This window comes from Oncorhynchus keta, chromosome 13 (assembly GCF_023373465.1).
Source record: "Oncorhynchus keta strain PuntledgeMale-10-30-2019 chromosome 13, Oket_V2, whole genome shotgun sequence".
NCBI classification, from domain to species: domain Eukaryota; kingdom Metazoa; phylum Chordata; class Actinopteri; order Salmoniformes; family Salmonidae; genus Oncorhynchus; species Oncorhynchus keta.
Window position 1 is genome coordinate 49,430,766 of NC_068433.1, and position 15,063 is coordinate 49,445,828.

General features: G+C 44.5%; 1 protein-coding gene across 6 annotated transcripts in view; it reads right to left on the reverse strand.

Moving 5' to 3' along the window:
• LOC118392590 (membrane-associated guanylate kinase, WW and PDZ domain-containing protein 2-like) overlaps window positions 1–15,063 on the reverse strand; it is a 123,558-nt gene that overhangs the window by 44,936 nt on the left and 63,559 nt on the right. For all 6 annotated transcript variants that reach the window (XM_052460519.1, XM_052460520.1, XM_052460518.1 and 3 more), the window contains exons 8-9: window positions 14,066–14,248; window positions 2,896–3,585 (exon numbers count right to left, since the gene is read on the reverse strand). In XM_052460519.1, the coding sequence (XP_052316479.1) occupies window positions 2,896–3,585; window positions 14,066–14,248 (873 nt within the window). The remainder of the gene's footprint in view (window positions 1–2,895; window positions 3,586–14,065; window positions 14,249–15,063) is intronic.

Here is a 15,063-nt window from a genome sequence, read left to right on the forward strand (position 1 = left end):
CCTTATACAATTTTAACAGATTTCCTACCCCAAGTAATGTACAGCTTTCATATCACTGATCTATCTGATGTGATCATCTATACAACACTCCAATCATCCCTGAGGAAACAAGAGGAGAATCATAGTATGACTGAGATAAAGATGGCTAGCCTGTTACATGTTGTCTGTTAGCAGGCCTCAGACAAACAAGACGGAAATAAAAGCACTATAGCGCAAATAAGCAACTAGCGGTGGCTTGTTAACATTCTATATCCTGCTCGCGTCATTGTCTATTTATTTCCACGCTGTAATTCTCTGCACACAGAAGTCTTACATACTTTTTCTAAAAGAAAGGTCGCAGAGCAAATAGAAAACAGACACCTTGAAAATGAGTCAGCGTTTTTATCAAGCAGGAAATTTAATCAATAAAATCTCCACCTGGACGGGATCACTCCCTCTCTCACTTCCATGAGATCGCTCTTTCTCCCCTGAATGATACAAAACCATACTGACATCACATTAAACAACGTCCATCAAGTAGAGGTTTGCAACCTTAGAGAAGAAAGTCATTTTTTTTTACTTGAATAGGTGACGGTAGTAATATTGGGTTCCATATCAAATCTTAAAAGGTGCAATATGCAGAAATCGCGCCACCATTTCCTGGTTGCAAAAATTCTAGTAATTCGCCGTATGTCATTTTATGTGACAAAACAAGCAGTCATTGTGTAGCAAATCATTGTACCATCCAAACACCTCTGAAATATATTTTCCAAAACCAAAAATATTGTAATTTCAGCTGTTTGAAGCTGGTGTACAAAACCGAAAGTAAAAGACGCAAAAACGAAATTTAAGAATGGGAAACATAGAAATAGTGCACATAGAACAGATCTCCTCTATAGTTGTTCTAATACTCATACTAACCGTACTATTTGTGACGTGAAATTGAGTATATAGTATGCTTATTGGTCATAGTATGGATATAGTTAGTATGCCAAAAGTTCCCGGATGTCGTACTAAAATATGAAGTATACAAGCAGAGGACACTATTTCCGTACTTTAGGACCCATAATGCAATTATTCAGGAAATGAGTGTGGCTTCATATCGTTTTCAGATTTGAAGAAATGGAGGAAAATACGCAACGAAGTACAACGAGAGCGTATACAAATTCATTGCTACTTAACTAATTATGACAAATGTTAAGAAAATGTTGACCAATGTAATAAAGTAATGACTTTTCAAATAAGTTACCTTACACATTATGTTGGCTGACAATTTGTTAGCTACACTGCCATTACGAACCACATAGCATATCATTACAGCAGTATGTACCGGTATATTGTTAGCTAGCTACCTAACGTTAGTTAGTAGCCTAACATTAGGCTACTTATACATCAAACTTGCCAGTATATTAACTATAGGCTATCTAACTAACTACCCAACGCTAATTGACTTGATTATTCCCGTCATTCTTAGCTTAGCTAAATATAGTCGTTGTGCATTCTCAATGGACATTCGGGTGATTTCATAAATTCGTTCTAGCTATCTACTCCAATTTGCAGAATAATTCATTAACGAGCGCTCAACATCCATTGAATATGGCCGGTGTCAGTAAACCTCAGGAAAAAAAACGTCATTAAATTGTTGCCAGCAGCAGCACAGTTACAGTCACCAACGCTCTGGATAACATGAACGCTGCCAGCTCTGCTAGGGCAAGTCAAAAATTTAGAGTGATCTCATTTGTGTCTGGAAGCAGCTAGCAAACTAGCCAACATTAGCTTGGGTGCTTGACTGCCGTTGTAAGGTCAGAACACTCAAATCAACCCTACTCCTCGGCCCGAGCGTCCAGTGTGCACTCCGAGAGCAATTTACGAGCGCACTCTGACACTCCAGATTGAATTTAAGAACACACCCAAAGTCAAAAAATGTCTAACTAGTCATTTGTATGCTAACTAGCTAGCAAGAGGTTGCATAGCAACAGCATCAACTTCCGGTAGACAGGCGAAGAGCTAGTACGCTCAACTGAAAGGATACTGTTTGTTTACAGTATACTAAAATGAACTAATAGTATGTAGTATATACTCACTAAGTATGTAGTATACAGTATGTTAGTAAGGGTGTTCGAACACAGCTTACATCTTGCTCACATCACAGTCTTTTTATTTGGGCTGTAATTTTCTGCTCACAAAAGTCTAGACTGCACACATACTAAACTTTTAGGTCGCAGTACAAATAGAAAAACTGAAAAACCTTAAAAATGAGTCAGCGTTTTTATCAAGCAGGAAAGGTAATTTAAAAAAATCTCTGTTCGGATGCCAAAGAAAGAGCGCAAGCTAAATACACACAACATGAGTCCTTCAGAGTAAACAGAAGGTAAGCACTTTTTCTCCCCAGTCAAATGAAGTAGAGTAAAGATCCTGTGAGAGTAGCTGTATGTCAGTCAACACCGTACTGTATAATGGGTTTCTGTGGTCTTAGGACAGGACACACACAGACAGGACACACACACTCACCTGGACCAGGTCACCAGGAAAAAGAGAGAGAGATATAGAGAATAAAAGAGGAGAAAGAGAAAGACAGCTTGAGAGAGCAAGATATACAGAGAAAGAGATAGAAGGATATAATATCGATAGAAGAGAGAACGAGAAAGACAGAGAGAAAGAAAGAGAGGAAGAGAAAGAGAGTGAGAGTGAGAGTGAGAGTGAGAGAGAGAGAGAGAGAGAGAGAGAGAGAGAGAGAGAGAGAGAGAGAGAGAGAGAGAGAGAGAGAGAGAGTGAGTGAGTGAGTGAGTGAGTGAGTGAGTGAGTGAGTGAGAGAGAGAGAGAGAGAGAGAGATGGGTATATGAAGAAGCTCTTCCACATGGAGAGAAAGACAGGAAGTAGCCAGCCGGTTATGGAGGCCCCAGGGTTATTCTTACCTCCTCCACCCCTCTGGATGACCAGGCTGGTCTCAGCCCCGACGGCACACTCCTTGAGCAGCTCCACCACCTGGGTGTGACTGAGGCCCTGCACTCCCTGCTGGTTGATGTCTACGATCAGGTCCCCCTCACACAGACCAGGACACCCCTGGGGCTCCAGCACCTGCTTCACCCTCTGGCCCGTAGGGCTGTCTGCGATGGTGAACCCGAACCCTTCCGCCCCCTTCACCATGGTCAGCGTCAGCAGCTCCGCCTGCGTCGCCCCCGATGACGCCATGGACACAGAGTCCTCGCCGTGCGGCCCGCCGGGCGTCAGGGAGGAGCCGTCCAGGTGGGTGTCGCCGGGGTGCGGCGGCGGAGGGGGTTGATGGTGGTGGTGGGCGTTGAGATGTTGGTCACCGTGCTCCTGGACGAAACGTGCCGTGCGCGAGATGTAGTCCATGTAGCTGTCGTAGTTGGAGCGTCCATTGACCAGGAGGGGGCGCTGCTCCATCAGGCCCAGGGGGGAGAGGAGGGTGGTGGTGGTGCCGGCGCTGGCGCCCGGGTCCTCGGGGTCGTAGGGCAGCTGGTAGCCACGGCACAGCACCAGGGTTACGCTCTGCCCGATGGGCACTGACTGGAACAGCTTGACCACGTCGGCATGGGTGGTCCCCAGGACACACACGTCATTGATGTACACGATGACATCACCTGGAGGAGGGGAGACACACAGCCAATCAAGGCCAAATAGACTGCAAAAACAAAGACCTATAGGGTGTTCAATAGGGCTTATTCAATATTGTGTAGAACAAGCATGGTTCTTTATCATGCAGAATCTGTCTTTGTCTCAGTATCAATACGCTACATTTCTATCTAAAATGTAATCTGAACGTTGCATTCTACTGAATAGGTCCCAGAATTACTGTACCTGAATTAGACGTCAGATAATGGACAAAACCATTAGGCACAGAAATACACTAGTCAGTGAATTGTGTGGTGGACAAACGAGTGAGATTTGCCACACCTCATCATTGTACCTATCGCTACACAGACTCAGCTATGTAGATAACTGAACTATTTATTGACAGTTAATACACAATAGCTCTCGCTCTGACAAAGTGCCATATCTTCTTCTCTGTCTCCGGTGCTGTATTCAATTTAATATTGTATTTTGTGTTCTGTCAGGTGAGATACGGCTCTATATTTCAAAAGATGTTGATTAAGTGGGAGAACACAAGGTGGCATCCATATTAAATTTCAGTCCCGCCAAAACGCACTGCCCAGGTTTATAATGACAATCATTATTTTTCAATTAGAAGCATAATTATTATGCTAATCGGAGAGAGAGGAGAGATAGAGAGATAGATAGGGAGAGGGACAAAGAGAGAGACAGGGAGAGAGAGAGAGAGAGAGAGCGAGAGCGCGCGAGAGAGCGCGCGAGAGAGAGAGAGAGAGAGAGAGAGAGAGAGAGAGAGAGAGAGAGAGAGAGAGAGAGAGAGAGAGAGAGAGAGAGAGAGAGAGAGAGAGAGCGAGAGAGGGAGAGGGAGAGGGAGATGTATGCACAATTACCACAGATGTTTGCAACTCAGCACAAGCAGACCTGGGAACCAGTCTACTTAGCATACCCTGTCAGTGTCATTTCCTTTTTGTGTGGAGACGGAGCACTTTCAGAGTTGAAATGTAGGTTCATACTGACAGAGTGTTAACGTATTCCTGGAGGCAGTGTGACATGCGGAAGCAGGACTGTTTAATTCATCTGGGTAAATATGGACGACATTTGCCTGGAGCCCTGGTGTCACAATCAATACCTTCACACGCTCCTGGAAAACAAATGATGGCGCCATGACCTCATCATGCCCTGGCCGCAGTGGCCCCGGAAATCATTCTTTATGACGGGTGACGAGGAGGGACGCCACTGCAGGATTTCACTCGCATTTTCACACACACCAAATATGCAGGCGCATACATACGAACACACTCACACAGTGCCACACACACACACTTTGTCTCTCTGTCTCTATCCTCCGCTTTTATTTGACTTCTAGTTCGTTCTCAAAACAATCACGAACCTCTACTCCACATTACTCTATGTCTTAAACCTCCACTCCTGACCAATAGAAACACACTATCTAGCACCAAGGACCATGATGCTTCCATCACGTCTATCTTCATTGTCTAATAACATCTATCTTCTACTAATGGTCGTTCAACAGTATGGAACAGAAGACACCCTCCTCCTGCCAAGAACAGGCCATCATATAATAGTGTTAAAGTGTCCCCAGTAGGGGGGGTCTGACTGAAGTAGAGGCCATATGTGTCCATGGCGGAGGACAGAGTAGCCATCTGGACCATTAGCACATACACACACACACACAGGCAGAGTGAGAGAGATGGAGAAAGTGAAAGAGAAAGAGAGAGAGAGAGATGGAGAGGGAGAGAGCGATGGAGAGAGAGAGAGAGGGAAATGGAGAGAGATGGAGAGGGAGAGAGAGAGAGAGATGGAAAGAGAGAGAGAGAGAGAGAGATGGAGAGGGAGAGATGGAGAGGGAGAGAGAGAGATGGAGAAAGTGAAAGAGAGAGAGAGAGAGATGGAGAGGGAGAGAGAGATGGAGAGAGAGAGAGATGGAGAGGGAGAGAGATGGAGAGGGAGAGAGATGGAGAGGGAGAGAGAGAGAGAGAGAGATGGAGAGGAGAGAGAGAGAGAGAGAGAGAGAGAGAGAGAGAGATGGAGAGAGAGAGGAGGGAGGGAGAGAGATAGAGATGGAGAGAGCGAGAGAGAGAGGAGAGAGATGGAGGGAGAGAGAGAGAGAGAGAGAGAGAAACAGAGAGGAGAAAGAGAGAGCAGTAGCACTGAAGATGACACAGTGACAACCACAGCACTGCAACTGCACTACTGACCCCCACAGCACTGCACTGCTGTCACTGCAGAATGTCACCCTATTCAGGAAACTAGGGGTATGTCGCAAGTCACGACTTCACAGGAGAGCCGTTTGAACGTAAAAGTATTTGTTTATCAAAATGCCTTCTCGAACATGTGAACTTTCATGCCTTAATAACAAACTTGTATGCCATTTGTAAATACAAATAAAAAAATACAATTACGAGCCCTGTTGGTTAAGCCACAGAAAAAGACAGCAATCTTCCCACTAGCCATGACTGGATGAGATAATGAGTGGGCTGGACATGCCGTGAGAGGAGTTCGTATTGGTCTGCCATATAGAGGCTTCTGTGTTGGTAATTCTGTCTAACGCGGCTTTTAAAAAATTAATTGTGTAGTGGAGCTGCATAAGTGTTGCTCTCCACTTTCTGGAGGATCAAGTTTTGAAATCAGTGGAATTAGAGTATGGTAGCTAAAGAGATGGAGAAAACACCTGTCTCTGGATCACATCTTCAAACTAAGGACAACCGGGGCATGGCATCCGTGACAGGGAGATATGTCAATCATGCATGATGACGTATACAGGTAAGACAGTCTAGCGTTAGCTAGCTACATTTTCAGATATGACACATTTCTAATTTGGACAGAAAGTAGTTTCATTTCAAGCTAAACTGTACTGTTAGCTAGTTAGCTAATGTTAGCTGGTTGGCTCCCTAGCTGACGTTATTAGTGGTATCCCAGAGCCGTTTGCTTTTCTAGTTAGAGCCTAATGTTAGCTAGCTATCATTGAACCTGGTTGGTTAGCTCCCAGCATATTCATGCAAGGTAGTAACGACATGATTTGGCAGTGTTCATTGTTGTTTACCTAGATAACGTTAGCTGGCTGGCTCGTTAGCTTACGTGACATGTGTGATCGTACACGTTGTTTACCTAGCTAGGTCCATTGTTTACCTAGCTAGCTAGCTACATGTCTTTAGCTAAAGTGTACAACACCCATTGTACACTTTAATGAAATTGTTGCCAGCAGAGCTGGTTAGGCTGTTTTCATGTTATCCAGAGGTAAACAAATCATCGTCAGAGAGTCAAGTGTGCTCTCTGAACGTTCCAAGAGCGAAACGAGATGGGTGGGGCTAAAGCTTAAGAGGGTGTGAACGATGCTGAATAGGTGTAGACAAAAAAGAGCTCTTCACTACATACCAAAATATTCAAAGGTCATTTTCTCAAAAGTGAGTTTACAGGTTTTTCAAAACAGAATTACTTTCCCAAAGTTCCTCAAAAATGCAGTGTATGATATACCATTTTAGTGTATGATATACCATTTTAGCATATGATATACCATTTTGTTCCTCTACTTGTATCCAATGTAAAATACACCATTTCAAATTTTGCTCCATAAGACCGAATCCAGGTGGTGAGTCACCTTTAAGAATAGTAGGTAGCTTCTCTTCACAGGCAGATGCTTTAAGTTTTTAGATAAGGGTACGTGTGTGGGTTTAGTTGTGGAAACAAAGGTACATTGCTATTGGTTTGAACCCAACGCTATGTCAATGAACCCCATCACATACCGTGTCACTTTATCCTCCTCCAATACTGTACATTCCAGGTCACTGTAAAAGGTCACTTACTTTAACAAGAAAAATACTGTGGTTTCCCTCTAACAAATACAGTGTCACATCTAACCACTGTGTCCCCGCTGAAAGAGATGGTATCATATGTTTTTCCTCAACACATTTCTCTGGGCCTGGAACCATGTAGCGAAGCAGGCAGAAGTGGTGTGAGTGTGTGTGTGTGTGTGTGTGTGTGTGTGTGTGTGTGTGTGTGTGTGTGTGTGTGTGTGTGTGTGTGTGTGTGTGTGTGTGTGTGTGTGTGTGTGTGTGTGTGTGTACGGACACAGAGCGACAAATAATCCTTCTGAAATTGGGAATTTCACACTTCCACAGGCCTGGTTTCCCTCTCTCCCTCTCTATTAACTATGTGCTGCTAGAATCCAACACAGTTTAACTAGGCCACTGAGTCTGGAGGGAGAGAGGAGAGGAGGAGAAGAGAGGAGGAGAAGAGAGGAGAATAGAAGAGAGGAGGAGAAGAGAGGAGGAGAAGAGAGGAGGAGAAGAGAGGAGAATAGAAGAGAGGAGGAGAAGAGAGGAGGAGAAGAGAGGAGAATAGAAGAGAGGAGGAGAAGAGAGGAGGAGAAGAGAGGAGGAGAAGAGAGGAGAATAGAAGAGAGGAGAATAGAAGAGAGGAGAAGAAGAGAGGAGGAGAAGAGAAGAGAGGAGAATAGAAGAGAGGAGAAGAAGAGAGTAGAAGAAGAGAGGAGGAGAAGAGAGGAGAAGAGAGGAGGAGAAGATAAGAGAGGAGGAGATAAAGGGGAAAGGATGTTGGGAGGACCACAGAATAGATAGTATACCTAGCTATACAAAGTATTGCCTAATCAGACCATTACTGATCTGTTCCAGCTGGCTGGTAGGCATTATTGCAAACTTTACTTGGCAATACTTCCTCAATTCCCAACTTGGAAGACAATGCATGTTTTCAAAACTTCCATGGATAGTTGCAGGTGGTTTGTTTGAATTTAGAAAATGCTCCGTCATTTTACAAGTTTTTGCTCCCTGAAGTAACACCACAATGTGTACACTGACATCTTGTCTATTTCAAATCTTCTCATTGATCGAGACAGGTGAATGCCATTCAACATGACGATTGATTTCTAGGTCACGGTCATTACACAAGACACTTTGGGGTGGACATCCATCTGTCTCAATGAGATTTGAAAATATTTGAAATAGACAAGATGGCGGTGTTGGAACAAAAAATGAATTTAATTGAATAAAGAAGAATTTTCTAAATTCAACCAGCTGCAACTATCCATGGAAGTTTAGAAGACGTGTTATCTTCCAAGTTGGGAATTTATGAAGTATCGCCAAGTAAAGGTTGATCGGCAAGTAAAGGAAAATGATCTGTACACCACCTAAGTAATAATGCCTATTTGCCAGCTGGAACAGCAGTAATGGTTTGACTCGGCTAGATTTTTAATAGCTACAATAAAGTGTATCATATATTGTAATACGTTTGAAATGCTGAAATGCTTCAGTCTGTTTTTAGACCCCATCATAGCACTGAGACTGCACTTGTGAAGGTGGTAAATTACCTTTTAATGGCATCAGACCGAGGCTCTGCGTCTGTCCTTGTGCTCCTAGACCTTAGTACTGCTTTTGATACCATCGATCACCACATTCTTTTGGAGAGATTGGAAACCCAAATAGGTCTACACGGACATGTTCTGGCCTGGCTTAGATCTTATCTGTCGGAAAGATATCAGTTTGTTTCTGTGTATGGTTTGTCCTCTGACAAATCAACTGCAAATTTCGGTGTTCCTCAAGGTTCCATTTTAGGACCACTATTGTTTTCACTATATATTTTACCTCTTGGGGATGTCATTCGAAAACATAATGTTAACTTTCACTGCTATGCAGATGACACACAGCTGTACATTTCAATGAAACACGGTGAAGCCCCAAAATTGCCCTTGCTACAAGTCTGTGTTTCAGACACAAGGAAGTGGATGGCTGCAAACGTTCTACTTTTAAACTCGGACAAAACAGAGATGCTTGTTCTAGGTCCCAAGAACCAAAGAGATCTTCTGTTGAATCTCTGACAATTAATCTTAATGGTTGTACAGTCGTCTCAAATAAAACTGGACCTCGGCGTTACTCTGGACCATGATCTCTCTTTTGACGAACATATCAAGACTGTTTCAAGGACAGCTTTTTTCCATCTACGTAACATTGCAAAAATCAGAAACTTTCTGACCAAAAATTATGCAGAAAAATTAATCCATGCTTTTGTTACTTCTTGGTTAGACTACTGCAATGCTCTACTTTCCGGCTACCCGGATAAAGCACTAAATACATTTCAGTTGGTGCTAAACACGGCTGCTAGAATCCTGACTAGAACCCAAAAATTTGATCATATTACTCCAGTGCTAGCCTCCCTACACTGGCTTCCTGTTAAGGCAAGGGCTGATTTCAAGGTTTTGCTGCTAACCTACAAAGCATTACACGGGCTTGCTCCTACCTATCTCTCTGATTTGGTCCTGCCGTACATACCCACACGTACGCTATGGTCACAAGACGCAGGCCTCCTAATTGTCCCTAGAATTTCCAAACAGCTGGAGGCAGGGCTTTCTCCTATAGACCTCCATTTTTATGGAATGGCCTGCCTACCCATGTGAGAGACGCAGACTCGGTCTCAACCTTTAAGTCTTTACTGAAGACTCATCTCTTCAGTGGAACATATGATTGAGTGTAGTCTGGCCCAGGAGTGTGAAGGTGAATGGAAAGGCTCTGGAGCAACGAACCGCCCTTGCTGTCTCTGCCTGGCCGGTTCCCCTCTTTCCACTGGGATTCTCTGCCTCCAACTCTATTACAGGGGCTGAGTCACTGGCTTACTGGTGCACTTTCATGCCGTCCCTAGGAGGGGTGTGTCACTTGAGTGGGTTGAGTCACTGATGTGATCTTCCTGTCTGGGTCTTCCTCTCCCCCCCCCCTTGGGTTGTGCCGTTGTGGAGATCTTCGTGGGCTATACTCTGCCTTGTCTCAGGATGGTAAGTTGGTGATTGAAGATGTCCCTCTAGTGGTGTGGGGCCTGTGCTTTGGCAAAGTGGGTGGGGTTATATCCTTCCCGTTTGGCCCTGTCCGGGGGTATCATCGGATGGGGCCACAGTGTCTCCCGACCCCTCCTGTCTCAGCCTCCAGTATTTATGCTGCAGTAGTTTATGTGTCGGGGGGCTAGGGTCAGTTTGTTATATCTGGAGTACTTCTCCTCTCTTATCCGGTGTCCTGTGTGAATTTAAGTATGCTCTCTCTAATTCTCTCTTTTTCTCGGAGGACCTGAGCCCTAGGACCATGCCTCAGGACTACCTGGCATGAGGACTCCTTGCTGTCCCCAGTCCACCTGGCCGTGCTGCTGCTCCAGTTTCAACTGTTCAGCACCTGAGGTGCTGACTTGCTGCACCCTCGACAACTACTGTGATTATTATTATTTGACCATGCTGGTCATTTATGAACATTTGAACATCTTGGCCATGTTCTGTTATAATCTCCACTCGGCACAGCCAGAAGAGGACTGGCCACCCCTCATAGCCTGGTTCCTCTCTAGGTTTCTTCCTAGGTTTTTGCCTTTCTAGGGAGGTTTTCCTAGTCACCGTGCTTCTACACCTGCATTGCTTGTTGTTTGGGGTTTTAGGCTGGGTTTCTGTACATCACTTTGAGATATCAGCTGATGTACGAAGGGCTATACAAATACATTTGATTTGATTTGATTCATACTTCCACATGATATATTGTGGCACATAAAACATATGATCATCTCACAATGTAAAATGTACCATCTAGTCTGACCTGAAACAACCCATCAACAACCCATCAACTACTGTATCAGCCAACACTATACAGTACAGTATAGTACAGTACAGTATAGTACAGTACAATATAGTATAGTATTGTACAGTATAGTACAATACAGTATACTACAGTATAGTACAGTACAACCAGGTCAGCACTGATGAATGAGTCAGGAAAAATTACTGGTCCAGCCCAGTAATGCAGAGTAGTTTATAAATACACAGGGCCATGCATAGTAGTTTATAAATACACAGGGCCATGCAGAGTAGTTTATAAATACACAGGGCCATGCAGAGTAGTTTATAAATACACAGGGCCATGCAGAGTAGTTTATAAATACACAGGGCCATGCAGAGTAGTTTATAAATACACAGGGCCATGCAGAGTAGTTTATAAATACACAGGGCCATGCAGAGTAGTTTATAAATACACAGGGTCATACAGAGTAGTTTATAAATACACAGGGCCATGCAGAGTAGTTTATAAATACACAGGGTCATACAGAGTAGTTTATAAATACACAGGGCCATGCAGAGTAGTTTATAAATACACAGGGCCATGCAGAGTAGTTTATAAATACACAGGGTCATACAGAGTAGTTTATAAATACACAGGGCCATGCAGAGTAGTTTATAAATACACAGGGCCATGCAGAGTAGTTTATAAATACACAGGGCCATGCAGAGTAGTTTATAAATACACAGGGCCATGCAGAGTAGTTTATAAATACACAGGGCCATGCAGAGTAGTTTATAAATACACAGGGCCATACAGAGTAGTTTATAAATACACAGGGCCATGCAGAGTAGTTTATAAATACACAGGGCCATGCAGAGTAGTTTATAAATACACAGGGCCATGCAGAGTAGTTTATAAATACACAGGGCCATGCAGAGTAGTTTATAAATACACAGGGCCATGCAGAGTAGTTTATAAATACACAGGGTCATGCAGAGAGCATTCACATGACTTCCAGAGTTATATTCCCCTGATGACTTTTGGTGCAGTTGGCCAGTTTCTCAGTGTGTGTGTGTGTGTGTGTGTGTCCCACGCAGCCCGGGGAGCACAGGCAGGGCCAGGAGTTATGGTGTTCAGAAAATCCTTACAGTGATTAATGGACAAACACAGCCCCGCAGGCACACACGCACGCACACACATACACTCATACACACATGTGCACCCAACAGGCTTGCAGGCAAGTTTGCACACACACTGCACCCCACACACATGTGTAGAGAGAGACAGAGCGAGAGAGAGAGCGAGAGAGAGAGAGAGAGAGAGAGAGAGAGAGAGAGAGAGAGAGAGAGAGAGAGAGAGAGAGAGAGAGAGAGATGAGCTCTCCTGCTGGGTCACCACCATAGAGAGAGAGAGGGGGAGAGAAAGATAATATCTCCTGCTGGGTCACGACTATAGAGACAGAGACTAGTCCATGGCTCCCTTTGTGTCAGAGTGTGTTCATCTTTCTGACCAGTTCAGTTTTACCTGTGTCCACCTTTCAGACGAGGTCAGTTTGACCTGTGTCCCATCTTTCAGACTAGTTCAGTTTGACCTGTGTCCATCTTTCAGACTAGCTCAGTTTGACCTGTGTCCACCTTTCAGACGAGGTCAGTTTGACCTGTGTCCATCTTTCAGACTAGTTCAGTTTGACCTGTGTCCATCTTTCAGACGAGGTCAGTTTTACCTGTGTCCATCTTTCAGACTAGTTCAGTTTTACCTGTGTCCATCTTTCAGACTAGTTCAGTTTGACCTGTGTCCATCTTTCAGACTAGCTCAGTTTGACCTGTGTCCATCTTTCAGACGAGGTCAGTTTGACCTGTGTCCATCTTTCAGACTAGTTCAGTTTGACCTGTGTCCATCTTTCAGACTAGCTCAGTTTTACCTGTGTCCATCTTTCAGACTAGTTCAGCTTGACCTGTGTCCATCTTTCAGACAAGGTCAGTTTTACCTGTGTCCATCTTTCAGACTAGTTCAGCTTGACCTGTGTCCATCTTTCAGACTAGCTCAGTTTTACCTGTGTCCATCTTTCAGACTAGTTCAGTTTTACCTGTGTCCATCTTTCAGACTAGTTCAGTTTTACCTGTGTCCATCTTTCAGACTAGTTCAGTTTTACCTGTGTCCATCTTTCAGACTAGTTCAGTTTTACCTGTGTCCATCTTTCAGACTAGTTCAGTTTGACCTGTGTCCATCTTTCAGACGAGGTCAGTTTTACCTGTGTCCATCTTTCAGACGAGGTCAGTTTGACCTGTGTCCATCTTTCAGACTAGTTCAGTTTTACCTGTGTCCATCTTTCAGACTAGTTCAGTTTTACCTGTGTCCATCTTTCAGACGAGGTCAGTTTGACCTGTGTCCATCTTTCAGACTAGTTCAGTTTTACCTGTGTCCATCTTTCAGACTAGTTCAGTTTTACCTGTGTCCATCTTTCAGACTAGTTCAGTTTTACCTGTGTCCATCTTTCAGACTAGTTCAGTTTTACCTGTGTCCATCTTTCAGACTAGTTCAGTTTTACCTGTGTCCATCTTTCAGACGAGGTCAGTTTTACCTGTGTCCTAGTTCAGTTTTACCTGTGTCCATCTTTCAGACTAGTTCAGTTTTACCTGTGTCCATCTTTCAGACTAGTTCAGTTTTACCTGTGTCCATCTTTCAGACTAGTTCAGTTTTACCTGTGTCCATCTTTCAGACGAGGTCAGTTTGACCTGTGTCCATCTTTCAGTTTGACCTGTGTCCATCTTTCAGACTAGTTCAGTTTTACCTGTGTCCATCTTTCAGACGAGGTCAGTTTGACCTGTGTCCATCTTTCAGACGAGGTCAGTTTTACCTGTGTCCATCTTTCAGACTAGTTCAGTTTTACCTGTGTCCATCTTTCAGACGAGGTCAGTTTTACCTGTGTCCATCTTTCAGACGAGGTCAGTTTTACCTGTGTCCATCTTTCCGTCTTGTGCAGCGGGGCCGTCAGGTATGACACTCTTGACCTGCAGGAACTCATCTGGCTCGTCTCCTCCGATGATGGTGAAGCCAAAACCCATGTTGCTCTTCTGCAGGGCCGTGGACAGGAAGCTGCCCTTCAGCTGGGTGGCGTCCCGTGTGAACAGGGGCTTCTCTGTAAGGGAGAGCACACACATACACACAGACGGAGGGACGGACAGACAGGCACGCAGGCAGGCAGACACAACACACACAAGTACAAGTGTGCAGGGACACACACACACACACACACACAATCAATAAACAATATACACACACACAATCAATAAACAATATACACACATACATCATACTTAGACCTTGACAAAGCGAGCATGATGCACCACAAATGCTGATGCAAGGCCATTTTATCATTCAATAGGATGGTAGCGGTGAGGCTTGTTTGGTGGAGGGGCTGCATGAACACAGGGGTACTCTCTGGGTAGGTGGAGAGGTAGGCAGGGTTAGAACAGCGAGGGGTGGGTGCTGACTTATGCAGGTGGGACGGTGTTTGCTCCAGCTCCAAGCTGCCACAGCCAACGACCTTCCACTGAACGTCTGCAGCCATGTAAACTGTCATCACTTCCACTCCCATCCTACGCCAGGGTTCTGTTAGCTGAATACACACCCAGAGGCTGGAGCAAAAACACAGTGCAGAAAATCAAGGAATAATCAGCATCCATGGGAGTAGCTTGGTATATTTCCCTTCTCAGAGGGGTGAGGGGAAGCAGGTGAGAGATCTTCACATTCTGGAACAACATGCTGTTGGGAGTTGGAACACTGAAGAATCATGAGCTCGTTTCATCCGCCCAAAAAACAATGCTCATGGAACCAAAAGGTGGAAGGCCAGGATTCATGAAATAGTCTCTGGCACGGCAAAGGGGAAAACTCAGCCAACGAGGGTTTGCCACACTCAATTCAATCTCCCCTCCGTTCACCTTGGAAGGCAAG